The following is a 15,756-nucleotide window of genomic DNA, read 5'->3' as shown; positions in this document are numbered from 1 at the left end:
GCCTTCGCCTTCCCTTGCGGGCGTTAACAAGGCCACCTTCTGAAGGGACAAAGCCTTCATCCCGTTTGTACAGCGGTACCTTGCTAACACAATTGTGTCTGATGTTAAACGTGTTGCTGCTAATGATGAATTCAGCTGTTCTGTGCTGCCTGTCTGACCTCCCTTCTGTAACCAATGAGCTGCACTGAGAAGCGATGCTACGTGTCCCTTGTGGCTGTGGAAAACAGCACCTTGCCTCTAGATGGCATGAGCTTAGCCATGCTTTTCACAGCACAGCCCCCCATTTCTCCTCCTGTCTCCCAAATGCCTCAAGCTATTATTTAAGAAGGCTGAGCACATGATTAAAAGCTGGCAAATATCGCAGGCCCTGAAGCACACTGTGAGAAGGATTTGCCCTCTGTGCTCTTGGCTGTGTGCTCAGCAGGAGCTATGGAGAGGGCTTGCAGCAGACAGGGCCAGCTCCAAAAGGTGCCCAGTGATCTGTTGGTGAACCAGAATGGAAACAAATTGCACACTTAAGCCTTATTATCTTCTGGTTGATTTTTTTTTTCCCTTTTAAGCAAGTGGGTATATTTGACTTGCGGAAAATGGACTCCACAATCAGTAAGGCTGTACAGTAGGTGTGTTTATTCAGCGCTGGGCAGCACGGGGGGTAGTCCCACCAAAGTTGTGCACACCTGATGCAGCAATTTGCCATGATTATATGCAGCAAAGAGCTACATGTGCGTGAAGTTTCACGGTGAGCCTGTACATACTCATAACCTGTCCTCACTTTGTATCAAAACTAGTTCCAAGGAGTCATTTCCATGAACTCCTCCCATCTGTGCTTATGCAGTGTATCCTGGTGGTGGTCGTCGGGGGTCATAGGGATGAAGATTGATGACTCTTCCTCATCACCGCCAGTTGACCTCTTGTCCTTGTGCAGACTCAGTTGCTCCTTGGCTCTTGTCCATCCGCAGGACCAGTTTCTACTAGTTCCTTACAACAGGTTCACACTCTTATTAGGAGACTGACCTTGGTAAGGGGCCCGAGGCTTCCTGCTTCAGTCAGTTTGCACGATGCACCACAGTTAGCAAAGACACTAAGCAGCATCCTAGTTTAATGCCATCAGCACTCTGCCTCTACTCGGGAAGATTCTCCTACCTCCCTCTCTCACAGTGGCTTGTTCCAGCTTGAGGCGGCATTTCTGTAGTTGTTGTCCCTAACAGGAACATATCGTTAAACTTCCACTTTCTTTTGGCATAGGATTTCACACCGTTTTTCACCTTTTTTTCAAATAAAAATGCACAAAAGTTGGAGGGAGGACAAATCTTTTAGATAACTCCAGGGTTCAAAGCCTTATGCAGACGTTCACAGCAGCTGTTGTACAGCTGATGGCAGCGTTGGCCTTGGCACTGCACAGTGTTGGGGAAAGACACACCAAAGTTGTTTGGGCTTTCCTTCTGCCTGCACTCAGGGAGAAGCAGTTAGTATTAAGATGTTTGTCTGTGCCTATGCAAGAGCTTAGCTTCAGATTTTAACAACTTTAATGCATCAGAAGCTCAATTTAAATGCTTCGCGTTAAGCAGTAGGTTTGAATTTAACAAAGGATTTGTGATTTCCAGCTGTGGTTAGCGATGCTCCATGCCATGCAGTAGCCTGACGGGAGCTTCTGCAATAGGAGTATGTAATAAAAAGGGCTTAGCAGCAATCATGTTGTGGGCAAACCCAGCTTCGTTGGCACATGTAACACTGCACTCGCTCCACGGCCCTTTGTAGCTTCCTCTTCACTGTGCTTCATCTTCACTCTGTGATTCACTTTGGCTCCAGTGCACGGTGATTTTAGCAGCCTCGAATGCACTTTTTCTCCTCCCTGTGTGATTTTTTTGGCTGTGTTGGAAGTGCCAGCATGCAAACCTTTCTCTGTTCATTTCTTTGCATCTCGGTTTGTGAAACCCTTTAGCCTTTCTTAATGTTTTGTTTTCCATGATTGCTATTTCTTTGTTCGATTCAGGTTAGAATTGCCCCTACTGTTACTACCTGGAGTAACAAAACTCCCACTGCCCTTCCCAGCCATCCTCCTGCAGGATGTCCCTCTGACACACAGGTATAACCTTCATTATTCCTCTCTGAGCCCCTGCTCCACCCCGTAAGTCCCCCATGTGCAGGCTGTGCGCTTGACACAGTCTGGCTCGGATAGGCAGAAGGAGCAGCAGCTTTTGCTGTACTCAGGTTCTGCTCCTCTGCATCCTCCGTTATACGTTTGTGTTTAAAAATATATATATAATTCATTTTTTCACCTTCACCCAGATGAGTGGCTCTGGCAAGCCTCACATGGTAGCTCAGGGTGATCTGAGTCCAGTCCTTGCCCCACATTTGGATGTTTCAAGTGTGACAATGTGGGTTTTTTCTCCCTCCTCTCTCCTGCGATGCCTCAGAGTTAAGGTGAAAGTCACTGAGTTGAATGCTGTGTATGGCAGGGCTCTGTCAGACTTGCTGAGCGGCACACAGTGCTGTTGAGGAGCTCTGCCCTCAGCAGGAAGCTGCGTGCTCCTCTGCTGCTGCTGCTGAAGTCGCGCTGCACCTGCAGGCTGTGCTTCCAGCCCCACGCAAGCGTTTGCCCCCGTGCCCGTGGCTTTTCAGGGCAGGTGGCTTCATGCCTATGAACTGGGAACTGATGATTTTGTTACGGTTCTGCCTCGGTGCTGCTGACCATCACTAAACCCTACCTCCCCCCACCCTTTTTACTCGTTTCACAGGGAGACAACCCGCCTCCTCCGGGATTTATCATGCCGGGAGCCGTGAACCCCAGCGCGCCGCAGCCAGCCATGTACTCGCAAGCAGGGGCCCGTCCTGCCTACCCGCAGAGTGAGTAGCTGCAGCTCCCCGCTCCCTCCTGCCCAGCTGGACTGGCCAGGTGATAACTGGGGTTACTGGGGACAGCCAGCCCCCTCCTTGGCGTTGGGAGGGTTTAGACCAAGCCAACCTGATGCTTTTTGGCAAGAATCTCCTGGGATGACCTCGAGAGATGGGTGGAGGAGAAGTGGTGAAGTTGAAGAGCCCCAGAGCCCCCGGTGAAAGGCTGTGAGCTTGGACTGGCTCCCCAAGGATGTGGTTCACCTCCCGGGCACAGGCTTCCCGTTGATGCAAACCCTTCCAAGAGGCACCGTGGGGACTGCAGTGGGTCTCAGCCGGCTGGCAGTGCCGAGAGCACCAGGCTTTGGTCTGAGGGGGGGGGAAGGAGCAGGAAGCAGAGAAAACGCACCCCTTTGTCCTGATTTACTGACCGAATCTCTTCTTTTCTCCATTTGTAGCGTATCAGGCCACACAGCAGTACTCTTTCGGAACGGGGGGACCAGCTCTCTATCAGCCTCAGCAGCCTCTCTCTGCCCCTGCTTCAGCCCCTTACCCCAACCCAGCCACTAACACCACCCCTCCCTACCTGCCCTCTGCCCCTGCCCACCCTGCGCCCGCCCCACTGTACCCAGGGCAGCCTCAGCCCTCCCCCACCGGCCCCAACCCTGCCTCTTCCTTCCCCCTCCCTCCTTCTGGTGCATCCTTTCAGCATGGCAGGCCAGGACTTCCAGCAACTTCTGTGGCTTATGCATTGCCTACTGGACCAACAGGTACTCTGCCTGCAGCCAGTGACCTTCCTGCATCCCAGAGAACAGGTCTGCGCTTGGACGGGGGGCAGGCGGGGAGGGGGCGGGTTTATGAGCTCGGTAACTCTCCTACCCGTGTGCACGTTGCCTTGTGAATGCTCTCTACCAAGTTGGCTTGTGCCAGTTGAAAGCATTTCTAAACCACATCATCATCCCTGTGCATCTGGTGATGCTATGGTTGTGTCGCTGCAGCCAGTGCTCCCTTGTGTCTGGCCCGGGACGTGGTGCTCTGCACCATCTCCTTAGGAGGCTGTCGTATCCAGCAGATGGGTGGTGGCGCAGCGTTAACCTGCTGAGGCTGGCACCCTAACCTGCCACCTGCTGAGCGAAAGAGAAAAATGAGCTTGTCCCTGTGTGGTGAGCAGCAGGTCAAGCCCAGGACTGGCAGCGTGTTTAATTCACACGGCATTCCCTGTGGCATCAGCTCACTTGTTTTTTCCCTAGCCACTTAGCACGATGGGGTTTACTGTAGCCATCAATGCCTTAAAAGATAATCAGAAGTGATTTAGAAATGCTTTCACATGGCCTCTTTCCTAAATGTGAATCAGAGGCAGGTGCACGTGGCTGGCCCTGAGAGCATGTTTGAGCACACAGCAAGGTGAGGAGCGAGGGCTCCTGGCAGCCCTCGGGACTGCCAGCATGTGTTTGTGCTTGCTGTGGGACACCGACCTCGCTGAGTTTAACCCACCTGTCTTGCATCAGGCCTTGCAGGAAATGTGCTTCACATCCAGGGGTCCAGCTGGAGAGGCAAGGACCAGAGTTAGGAGCAGAGGGGCTGTCAGGCAGGATCCGAGGGATGTCTCAGGGACGCTGACGGGATGGCCTGAAGGATCCCACTGTGACCCCCTGTCGTTGGGGTGGCGCAGTGCACAGGAGGCATCTTGCCTTGGTGTTGGCAGCAGAGCTGTGAGGAGGTGCTGCAGGAGGCTGGGAGCACGCCGTGAGCACTCTGCCTTCGCTCACGGGCATGTGGTTTTGGCAGAAATGGCCCTGTGCTCCAGTGAGAAACACAAAGGAGCACAGTGAGGCAGGGAAGAGGCTTTTTCCCTCCATCCTGCAGCCACGCCTGGTGTCCTCTCTGTTACCCTTGCAGATACCCTACTGGGACCTCCCTTGGCCCTTCGTTACAGGACGAAGCACACTCTGCTTCTCAATTATACATAATTTTCAAAAAACACATAAATAGGAAGGAGGAAAAAACCTTGCCGTGTACATGCTGCAATTAGTGTGCCTAGGCTTTATACGCTGCGCCAGCAACATGTATTCCAGAAAAGCAACGCTGCTTGGGGCAGGGTGCCTTGGTATGAGATCCACCAAAACTGCAGCAGTAAATCTTAGCTGTAACTGTTGTGATGCAAAGCATGGAGCTGTGCTGATCAAGGCTTTGGGGTGCTGTGTTTCTGGCTTTTGTGGTGGTCTGCTACAGGAACATCAGGTTTCACTTTGCAAATGTGATTCATTAAGGGTGGCTGGGAGAATGATCTGAAATTCAGTCTTGAATAGCACCCAGCCTGTGAACTGGGTTGGGTTTAGAGATGCACTTAAAAATAAACAGCTCTGTTAAGACCTCAGGTTTTTTGTAAGTGTGTGCAACCTTAGTGTGTCAAGCCATACTTAGAGCTCCAGTCAGCAGCTAAGCCCATCTTCATGCTCATTTTCAGCATCTCTCTGTGAACCTGCTTTGAAGAGAGTTGTAGTTTTCAGAGTCTTGTCTCATACTGTGAGCTAAGGGACGTGTTTGCAGCAGAGCTGCGAGCACATCAGGCCGACATCAGGGGAGAATTGTTAAACCATGGTGTTTCTCTTCTCTTTGAAATAGAGAACAATGTGTTGGCTCTGTGGTGCCATCTGGATTTGCTGCTTGGCCAGCAGGCAGAGCATCTTTTTGCACAGGTGTAAGGCTCCTGCGTCTCCACGGTACAGATAAGAGCCTTGACTCAGGAAAATAGGTGACATCCACCCTAAAGTCAAACCCTCAAAACATCTCCTGAAAAACTTTGTGTAATGGTAAAATGATGGTTCCTAAGAGCAATGGTCTGCCAGTTGTGCTGGAATGGCCTGCAGGAATAGGAAATGAGAACACAGGGAGAGGCAAAGAAGTGGGCCAGGACTCCGGAACTTCTCTTAGAAGTGACTAGAAACAATTTTACTGCATGGCGAGAGGAAGGGATTTGTTTTTGGGGTAGACAGACAAAAAGCAATTTCACAGGGTGGGTAGGTCAAAGGATTCCTGTCTCGGTTGGCATTTTAATTAAGTTAGACGTTTTTCTCCTGACTTCTCCTGCTTATTGAAACTAAATTGCTAATTTAAAATTACAGGCAGATTGTCTTATCAGTTTTGAAGAAAAACTTTTTTTTTTTTTTTTTGGTTCTCTTTGCGTTTTATCTGCAGAAAACCTACCAGCTCCAGACCAGGCCTCTCCCCTGGCAGGTGAACTAGGTACCTCTTAGGCTGGAAATGATTACAGCCCCTACGTGAAATTAATTGAACAAACATCAATAATGCATACGTTTCTCAGAGAACATTAAGTGCAATGCTGTTTGCCAATTACAATTTAATCAAATCAAACTTTAATTCCTTAATTAAAACCAATAACAACATGTCTGGAGTTTTTAACCACAGAATCAAATGCTGTTTTGCCTTTTTTTTTTTTTTTTTTTTTAAAGCAAATTATTCCAGGAAATTAATATCAGACGGGGAGGTTTTCTTAATGTGCTAGCACTATCAGCACTGCAGAAGTTAGACTTGCTGTATCAGAAATACTCTGAGAAGGGATTTTGGCGATAGGGAGGAGCAGAGCCCTGGGGACGCTGGTGTTGACTTTGGTTCACAAGAAACCAGATGTGAAAGGGGGGTTAATTTGCTTTTCATTTACCCCGCCAATGTGCTCTGGATGTGAAACTCGTTCAACAAAAGCCCAGGAGAAAATGAAATTTCAGATCACTTGAACGAATTCTGCAGTGGTGGTGTGTTCTTCTGTCTGAGGCGAATTGATCGTTTGCTAAGTGAAAAATGCTGTGGTGAAAAAAATCCACTGGGCAAGGGCTTGGGTTGGGCTTTCTGTGGCTTTGTGCAATAAATCCTGATGGCTTGTCGAGCCCACGGCTGACAGATAATACTGTGGTCCCCACAGCACGTGCTCTGTGCTGAGACGGGACCCATGCCTAACACGCTGACGCTGTGCTTGAGGAGCAAAAGGGCTGGCACAGAGCACTGCCCTGGCCTGGGAGTGGGTCTGCTCAGCCATCCTCTGTTGTTCTTCAGCTCACAACAAATTGTCTGTGTTGGACCAGGCTACATTTGGTCTCCTTGATCCAGCAGCTCTGCTCTGCCTGCAGGGCACAAAGCGCCCGTAAACCTGCTATCGCTGGCAGGGGAAGCCTGGCTTTATGGCTCCGTGTGTCTCCGCGGTGGCTGGGTGATCTGGGCTGGAAATGTTTAAGGCTCCCCTTGCCTCTTTTATGCCTGTAATTACCGTGTTGTGTTGCTGGGGAACACATATGAAAAAAAAAAAAGACTGACTAATGTCATATGGGGAGGAGAAAACTTCGCAGATAACCGTCAAGTTGCCTTAACACAGGCGGTCTGCGTAGCAGAGCTGTGTTTGGGCCACGGTGTAGGCAACTGCCTGCCTTTTCGTGGGGTCCATCTGTTGAAAGCAGCTATCTGGCAAGAGATGTGCTGTTTAAAAAAGAGGCTGTGCTGGTGGAGCTGTGGCAGGGAGCCAGCCGGGCTGGGCTCAAAGGCAGCACCGTCCCTGAGGTACTTACCGTCTCTGTTTTCTTTCTGTCCCAGGGCCTCAGAACGGCTGGAACGACCCTCCTGCCCTCAACAGGGCTGCCAAGAAGAAAAAGGTATTCAGTCTGGGGAGCCCTGCCTCGAAACAACCGAGTGCTGACCATTTCAAAAGCAGTAATTTAACCTGCTCTGGGGAAGCTTGTTGGCAGGAGAAGGCAAAAGAAGGGCTAGCTGCAAACAAAAGCCACGCCGTGTGAACAGAGCGCGGCCTTCCTGCGTTTGCACTATGCGGTATCTCTCTCAGAATGGTTAGGCCTCTAGAGAAGGTGATTTTGTGCCAGAGTTGTTGTTAATAACAGCATTGATTCTGGTTTGAATGAAGAGAATACCTTGGACCATGTTCGTTGCAGCAAAGCAGATGAGGTTTTCCAGAGATGATACTTAAGCGAAACGATGAGGCTGTGCAAATTGTTATAGATTAATGGTGGTGCTGGAGCTGAGAGAAATTTATCCTGATTAAGGGGTGGACCTTGAGAGATCTGCCAAAAGTAAGATAATTTTTGTGGTACAGACAATGTAGTTCTGTAAAAAGAACGTAGATTGTAGCAGGACAAAATAACTGGGGGTGGTTGGCACAGAGCAGAGCGAGCCTTTTCGTCCCCTGGTGCTGCTTTTATCTTGCCCATCTCCCCAGCAGTCAGCATCACTTGCAGGTGCTGCTGGGAAGCAAGACAGTCTGGAGTATGTGGAGTGCTCATCGCAAGGAGAAAAAGCTGGAGCAGGCAAGATAAGGCCTGTGCCAAGGTGAGGGCAGACGTCTTCTGTAAGCCTGGGGTTTTGGTCTCTGCAGCTGGTTTTGAAGCTGTTGGAGGACAGACCAGGGGTGTTTTGAGTGCTCCTGGCTGCCCCAGTGCTGGGACGTGTCCTACAGGCAGCACGCTGCCTTTCAGGCCTCCAGGTCCTTGGGTAGGAGGGGAAGAGTTGTCAGAGTAGCTGCCAGACCTGAGGGCTTGAGGAAAAAATCTCCTGCGAACAGAACAGGGCCTTTGCTGTCTTGCATTTCATCCCGCAGAATAATTTGCAGCCATTTTCTCCATAACTAAGGATTTACTATTTTGGTCTCAGTCTCCCGTTGTGATTCGCTGTATGCATAAGCATACAAACACTAGCAGCAAACACTAGCAGCTCATTTTATTGTCTCTTCTCCCTACCATATGTTTCTGAAATACCCACAAGTAGAGACTGGGATCCCATGTTGCCATCGTGGGGTATTGCCCTGTGCCCCAGCTGCTGGGGTGGATTAGTTGGTGGGAGCTGGATGCCTTGCTGTGCCACCAGCCGTGTTGACGCTGTTCCTTCTCCCCCAGGTCCCTGATAACTTCATGCCCCCGGTGCCCATCACGTCGCCCATCATGACCCCGCTGGCAGACCCGCAGTCCCAGATGCAGCAGGCCCCGGCGCCGCCCGCGGGCGCTCCCAGCTTCCAGGCTCCGCAGCTCCCCGCGGGGCAGCCGGCGCTGCAGGGCCCATACCCGCCCGCCCCACAGCCCCTGGGGCCGTGCATCGTTCCTCCTGCTGCCTCCAAACCCAGTACTGAGGGGGCTCCGGGGGCCCCGATTGGCAACGCCATCCAGGTAAAGCAACCCCGCTGTTTGGTGGGGGGGGTGGACGCCAGCAGAGCCCCGTGGGGTGGGAGATTTGCTGTACTTCAGAGGTGCTCTGCAGAGTTCTTAGCGGTGGTTTCTTAGCACTGGTTTTGTGCGGCTGTGTTTAGGTAAAAAGGATGGGTGGTGGCAGAGTGACCTGGGAAGCCTGACTTGCTCTGTTTCTCAGCACGTGCAGGCACTGCCAACAGAGAAGATAACCAAGAAGCCCATCCCTGAGGAGCACCTTATTCTGAAGACCACGTTTGAAGCTCTTATCCAGCGGTGCCTGCTGTCTGCCTCCGATCCAGTAAGTCCCTGCAGTGTTCCCAGAGCCTCCCTGTGTTGAGGAGCATGCACTGGTAGCTTCAGCCAGGCTGGCCATCGCAGCCCGTCAGAAGGCTGCTTTGAGCAGCCACGAGCAATGTGTAGAAAAGCCACGCCATCTCCGAGCTTCTCACTTATCTCTGTGGTCAGTGAAGAGCACACTGCCACACAGCCCTGATGCTGACGGTTCACCTCACGCCTGCTGCATGCTGAAAGGTGGATGGTGAAGGCTGGGGGCGTCAGGAGGGACCTCCGTGTGCTCGGTCAGCAGCCCAGACTCACTCTTCTGTGCTACCAGGAGCTGAGCTGTCGGAGAGCGCTGTGGCTGTATATTGGGCACTCGACGCCACTAGCGTGAGGTCTGCTGTGCCATTTCAGCTGGCTCTGTAGTTTTGACTTGATGTTGCAGGTACTTCTTTCCCCCTTGTGTCTCAGTGCAGCAGTTTCATGGTGGACTCACCTGACCCCTCCTTCGCAGAATTTTTTTAGAGGCCATAAACCCTGCTTTGGGGGCAGCCCATAAGGTTCAACAGCATTCAACAGCTCAAAATGCTGTTTTTAAAGGTTACCCTATAGAACAGAGGGATAAAAGCCAGATACAGCACGGGGCCCTCTGACCTTTTATTCCTTGAATGAGTCTTCCCTCTTCTCCTAGACACACAACAAAGGCAGAAGCATTCAGTTCACATCTGTACCCAGGGATTGCTTCTCTGCTCTGCCAACACAAATTGCGTCCTTGCTTTTTGTACAGTCTCTATTCTTAGGCAGAGCAAGCGTTCCTGGTGTGTGACACTGAGAAACACTGCCCTGACTGTTTCCAGCAGTTGTTGTCGGCACACACGCAGGCACTGCTCGGTCACTGTTATACCGGGGGGGAAAAGGGGTGGATGAAGAGCATCACTGCTTAGGGCTGGAATGGGAAGCAGGGAGTCAGGAGAACAAACAACTTCAACTTGTGCCTGATTTCCTGTGGCTGGAGAGATGTATTGCTGCATGTGGGGCGCAATTTATTTTTCTTTTCCTTAGCCATTTGTAAAATCAAGTAAACTTGTGGGTCTTTTAACAGGTTTTGAAAGAAATGTAGGAAGGTCATGTGTCCGAGGGCATTACCAAGTCCAAAAGACGATTCCTTAGCTGTTCCTAGCATGCTCTTTCTGTATGTGCCTCAGTCCCTTGACAACATAACCACTGCTGAGGGTACTTACAAGTGGCATGAGAGACCTGTGGCCTGTGTTCTCCTCTCTGCCCTTTGCCATCCAAGCAGCTTCCCCTAATTTCTGGCACAGCAGGCAGCCACCCGCCTGTCTTTATACCTGAGCTGGAGCATTCCCTGACGTTTGTTTTCTCTCTGCAATTACTTAACCCAGGGAAAATTTCCCAGTAGCCAGGCAAGATGGCACTAGCCTAAATGAAAATGTATTGATGTGTGTGCTGATGGAGGAGAAAGTTCTAGTACTTAAGTGCACTGATACCATTTCTACCGCTATTGACCTTCTACTTCTTTTTGCTTTTGTAATTGTAACCTAGATGATTTATTTCTGCAGTTTCTCGTTATTTTGGACTAAAATCTTTTTTTTTTCCGTAGCTGTTTGTAAAAACAAGTGGATAAAAATGCATTTCCGTTGCAGTGGTGCTCCATGTGAAATTTAATGGGATTATTTTAATAGTCTTTTGTGGTAAAGTCATCCCAGAGACACCAGTGGGTGGTTCACTCTATCACGGAAGCAGAAAGGATCTTTAAGAAGTTAGGGTTAGGCTATTAGTTTTTCTGTTGACAGTGAAGACTTATAAACAAGCTTTTGGTTTTACGAGTCATATAATGAAAATTACAGCTAGGATTTGCTGTAAATGATAATGGAATTGTGCACACTCAGGCTTCAGTGACTGCATGTGCCCTTAAGCTCTCCGTGACATCATCAGATTAGATTCCAGTAATATTTTTTCCAACTGTTACAGTGATTTGCCAGTGACCCATAAAACAATGCTCCTGCTGCAACTCGTGCTTTTGTCTCTTGGCACACCAGCTATAGCTGCAGGTTTTGCAAGTGTCCCTTTGGATGTACCTGTAAAGCTTACTGTACCTGAGAGGTCACGAGAACAGTTGCAGGTGGAGAGCTACAGTCATATCATCTGGTCTTTCCTAGCAAAACCAAGGGAGAAAAGTACAGAAAAGAGTTAAAATTGTGCATTAAAATGTTTTCAACCAAGGAATTTGATGGGTTATGTGGACTTCTTTGCACTGGAATCAGCTCAGAACGGTGTCCTTACTGTTGCTAGTTCTTAATGTGTTTTTCTTTTTGCAGCAAACCAAAAGAAAACTAGATGATGCGAATAAACGCCTTGAATGTCTATACGATAAACTTAGGGAACAGACAGTAAGTTTGTGTTTTGTTTTGTTTTTTAACACTTCACCCTCCATCAGATACTGCAGGTTATGGCTAAGAATTGGCCTGGCCCCCTCTGCAGTATGTAGCCACCGACTGTCCATTTCTGGAAGTGTGCTTCAGATGTGCCTATGCAGGCTTGGCAGTGCTGTGGGGTCACTCTGCTTATGGGGGCCCTGCACAGGGACTGAGGGCAGAGCCTCTTGCAGTGGGCGCTGGGTGAATGCATCAGGAGGGTCCCAGTCCCCAGCTGGCAGAATCAGACAACAGAGTTTCCCCACTCCCAGTAGGGAATGTGAGATGCATGCAACCTGGAGTCAAAAATAAATAAATAAAATAAAGTTGCAGGCATTTGAGGCTCACAAACTTGGTTGGAAGTCAGAAGTTTGAAGATCTGGTAGCTTTTCCAAAGGCTTCCAGAAGGTCTGTGGTAGAATAACAGACTGGCTTTATCTCTCTTAGCACCTCTGTAGTGCTATCTTCTGCTTGAAGGCTGCTGTCGCACTTGCCAGCAGCTGTGCTCAGGGTGGAGCACCTCCAAAGATTGCCGTCCTTAAATCAAGGACCTAATTCCTGCACCTTCTCGAGGGCCAGAGATGGCACTCAGGACTAACAAGCACTGTTACTATTTCAGGACTTAAGTTGTTGTAGCATTGTTACTTTTTCTCCGTGCTGAGCTGCGTTGTCTGGCTTCCTTACAGCTCTCTCCAACCATCATCAGCGGTTTGCACAACATGGTGAAGAGCATCGAAACCCGCAACTACGTGGAAGGACTGAACATCCACACGCACATCGTCAGCACCAGCAACTTCAGCGAGACCTCGGCTTTCATGCCGGTTCTGAAAGTTGTCCTCACCCAGGCCAATAAGTTGGGTGTCTGAAGAAACCCTGTGCTTGCAAAGCCTGCAATGGAGGCTTATCCAAAGAAGTGCATTTCTACAGCAACCATGCAGGAAGCGGACCAAACGCTAGTCCTCAACGCATGTTGCAGTAGAGCGCTGACAAATGGCATTACACTCTCCCTGCAGAATATTTTAGGCGGGCCTTGGAGCCCTGGTGCTTTTCTTTTTATTTTAATCGTTCCCTCATCCCTAATGATCGGTCCACAAATAGTGTATTTAATGGATGATAGCCCATACTGTCGGTTTTTAGATGCATGTTATACTGCTAAACAGCGGCTTTTAATAACAGATGTATGTGTGAAAACAAAAAGATAGGTTGTGTATCAGACCCTAAAACAGATTCTTCCCCTGCACCCCACTGTTCCTTATCCACCAGATTAAAGAGTCTGATCCTATTATCAGTGTATTTGGTCTTTCATTTTATGAAGCTGCTTGCAGATCTGTTATAACAATTTACATGTTAAATAGCTTAATTTTGCACAGGGGCAACCGAGCAAAAAATAGAGGCTACTGTGATATTTTCAATAAACGTTAATTTATTAAAATGTGTCTTGATGAAGTGCAACTTGGAGAGTTTGAACCTGGATTACAGTGGGGAAGCTTTATCTTGCTTCGGAGATGCAAGGAGATGTTGATCTCCCATTGATCATGTAAAAGCTCTGCTTAACATTTACACTGAGGTGTTTACATTTCAAGGATTCTGAATGCATCTCCATGCATTTTTCAAAAGCTAAGAGCAGAAATCATGCAGAGTGGCTTAGGCCACCTGTACGGTGAGGTAGATATTCCCTGTGTAAACAAGATGCCAATTGCTTCTTGCAGTCCCCTGCAAGTTTGCCCTGCAAGTACGTGCTGTGCTGGGAAACTGCAGCCCAAGCTTCTGCTGGCCAGTAACAAGAGCAGTGGGGTGGGTGTTGCAGCTCAGATGGAGCTGGATTTACATTTTAAACATTTCCAGCAAGTGTGCCATGTCTAGAAAGAACAGTTGGAAGAAGGAATTGTCCAGTTTGGAAGAAAAAAAAAAATAACAGGACTTGGCCTGTGTGAAACTGCTTCTCATGAAAAATAGCTGGAGTCTGTGCCTGTGGAAATCAGGTTTGGCAGTGAAGATCGCAAGAAATGTTACAAATAATGCAATCACAGACAATATCTGTGACTTTAAACTGATAATGAGTTATAGATTTGTCAGGGACAACAGTTTGTTTCTCTCATGAAATTGGGCTTAATCTTACTTCCTTTCCAGTATTTTCTGACCTTGTAAGCTTTTATAATTGGGGAACATAAAGCAGTGAACTGGAGTTCCTTTGTTTCAGGAGTTTAAAAAGCCATAGGACTGATTTTCTTCCCATTAATCTGGGTTATAGGTTTCTCAGCAGCGTTACAAGTAGTTTGTGTTCCGCTCTTGGCATTCAGAAGGGCTTGAAGGTACCCTGCTTAATTTAACCACGCACTTAATAAATCTGGCCGCAGCAGGCTCCTGCGTTGGCTGAATCAAAAAGGTGAGGATTGGTAATGGTGCTGGAAACCAGTAACGGGGAAACAGAACAGCTTCCCTCACCTCAGTGGGAAAAATGTCCCGATCACCGGTCCTGCTTCTGATGGCTGGGACCGTGCTATCCAGGGAGTGTCCTGCAGGGTGTTCAGTTTGAGGTCTAAAAGGACCAGGCTCCTCCCAGACCTGTTAGGCTGTTCCGTTTGGTTGATAGGTTAAACTGAGGAGCAAATTTTTAAAAAGAATAAATCTGAAGGGAGGTGGGAATAAAAAAACCTCAGTATGGTGCAAAGCAGCTGTGCTGGGCAGCGCCGATGCTTCTGTGACAAACTGTTGTGTAGGGACAGGAGTGGATGCAAAGATCTGCTGCTTCTCTTCCGAGAGCAGCTGAGATGAAGAGTAATTGTCCATCAGCTACACTGCTGTCTGCTTTACCTTCAGGGAATGCCAAGCAATTTGCCACCCATCTGATATCACAAATGCAAATGGCCAGCTTGGTTTACAGAAGGCAATGAAGCTCTGCCAATTTACACTGGTAGCAGAATTTGGCCCCAGACAGCCCAATTTTCGTTTCACCAAGTGAGAATAGACTCATACTGTGGCATTAACGCCAATCAGGCTACTTGTGGTTGCTGCGAGTAAAAATAAGAGGAAATAAGGAAAACCTAAGCATGTACTCTGCAGGGGTATTGCCTGGCGGCCTCCGACAGCGGGCAGTACCTCACTGCCACAGCTATCGCCATCCCCACAAAGCCCCTGGCAGGAGATGGTGCAGTAAGGGCAGCGTTAGCAGAGTTTTCTCCCACTGCCGAGGCCACTGGACTGGGAGCTCAGTGGGGTGGTACCAGGGTTCGTGCTGGCCCTAGGCAGAACACACAAGTAAGGGAGCAAAACCTTTTTTCTGCCTGTGGAACTCTGTAATGGATTTACCTTGTTTTGGCTGGCAGGAGCCCAAGGTCAGCATTAGGCGTGAATGCTGGGGATTGTCTTTTAATCTCTGCAGCACTTGCAGCCCGTGCAGTGTTTACATCAGATTTGTTCTGTGTTGTGCCTCTCAGATCACATCGTTCCCCAACATGCAGATTGGGAATGTGGATTTGCAGAAGGGAGCATGTGCCAGGCTGCCTGGGCTACTGAGAGAGAAGGAAAGGGGCGTCCTGCTGCCCTAGCTGTTTCCCCCAGCACCCAGGAGGTGTGGGAGCACCTTTTGGAGGACAGCTTGTCTGCAGCCAGAGCCAAACAGGCTGCTGTCTCTCTCCCCTGCAGGAGTTGCTGGGGCAGAGCTGAGTTGCTCAGCCTTGAATGAGAGCCGAGGGCACCTGGCGAGTGCTCTGAGGCACCTACACCAATAGTAGGAAGAGCAGGGCAGGCAGGAGACAGGAATATGTTTAACGCGAGCCCCACTCAGCAGAGGCAGACCTGATTACAATTCCCATGAGCTTCAGAGACGGAAGCGTGTCTCATTCCAAGCATTTCCCCAGGAGTGCCCCAGGACAGCAGTGACGGATGACCTTGCCCCTAGGTCTGCAACTGCCCTGTACTGTATGAAGGAGGCTTCTCAGGAACCTGCTGCCATGTGGCACTGGAAGCATTTCGACATGTACATAGCGAACATATATTTCTCATCC

General features: G+C 49.4%; 1 protein-coding gene across 6 annotated transcripts in view; it reads left to right on the top strand.

The window, feature by feature from the left end:
• SEC31A (SEC31 homolog A, COPII coat complex component) overlaps positions 1–13,042 on the top strand; it is a 35,880-nt gene extending 22,838 nt beyond the window's left edge. The window contains exons 21-28 of one of the 6 annotated variants that reach the window (XM_032186475.1): positions 1,994–2,086; positions 2,739–2,847; positions 3,294–3,605; positions 7,438–7,496; positions 8,748–9,014; positions 9,214–9,333; positions 11,654–11,725; positions 12,436–13,042. In XM_032186475.1, the coding sequence (XP_032042366.1) occupies positions 1,994–2,086; positions 2,739–2,847; positions 3,294–3,605; positions 7,438–7,496; positions 8,748–9,014; positions 9,214–9,333; positions 11,654–11,725; positions 12,436–12,615 (1,212 nt within the window). In that variant the 3' untranslated portion in view covers positions 12,616–13,042. Of the gene's footprint in view, positions 1–1,993; positions 2,087–2,738; positions 2,848–3,293; positions 3,651–7,437; positions 7,497–8,747; positions 9,015–9,213; positions 9,334–11,653; positions 11,726–12,435 lie in introns of all 6 variants that reach the window. The other 5 variants (XM_032186474.1, XM_032186477.1, XM_032186476.1 and 2 more) reach the window with 5 other exon arrangements.
• Positions 13,043–15,756: the final 2,714 nt, after the last annotated feature.

Source organism: Aythya fuligula, chromosome 4, assembly GCF_009819795.1.
Source record: "Aythya fuligula isolate bAytFul2 chromosome 4, bAytFul2.pri, whole genome shotgun sequence".
In the NCBI taxonomy this organism is placed as follows: domain Eukaryota; kingdom Metazoa; phylum Chordata; class Aves; order Anseriformes; family Anatidae; genus Aythya; species Aythya fuligula.
The sequence above is the reverse complement of the archived record's forward strand: the minus strand, read 5'-3'. Positions and strand labels throughout refer to the sequence as shown.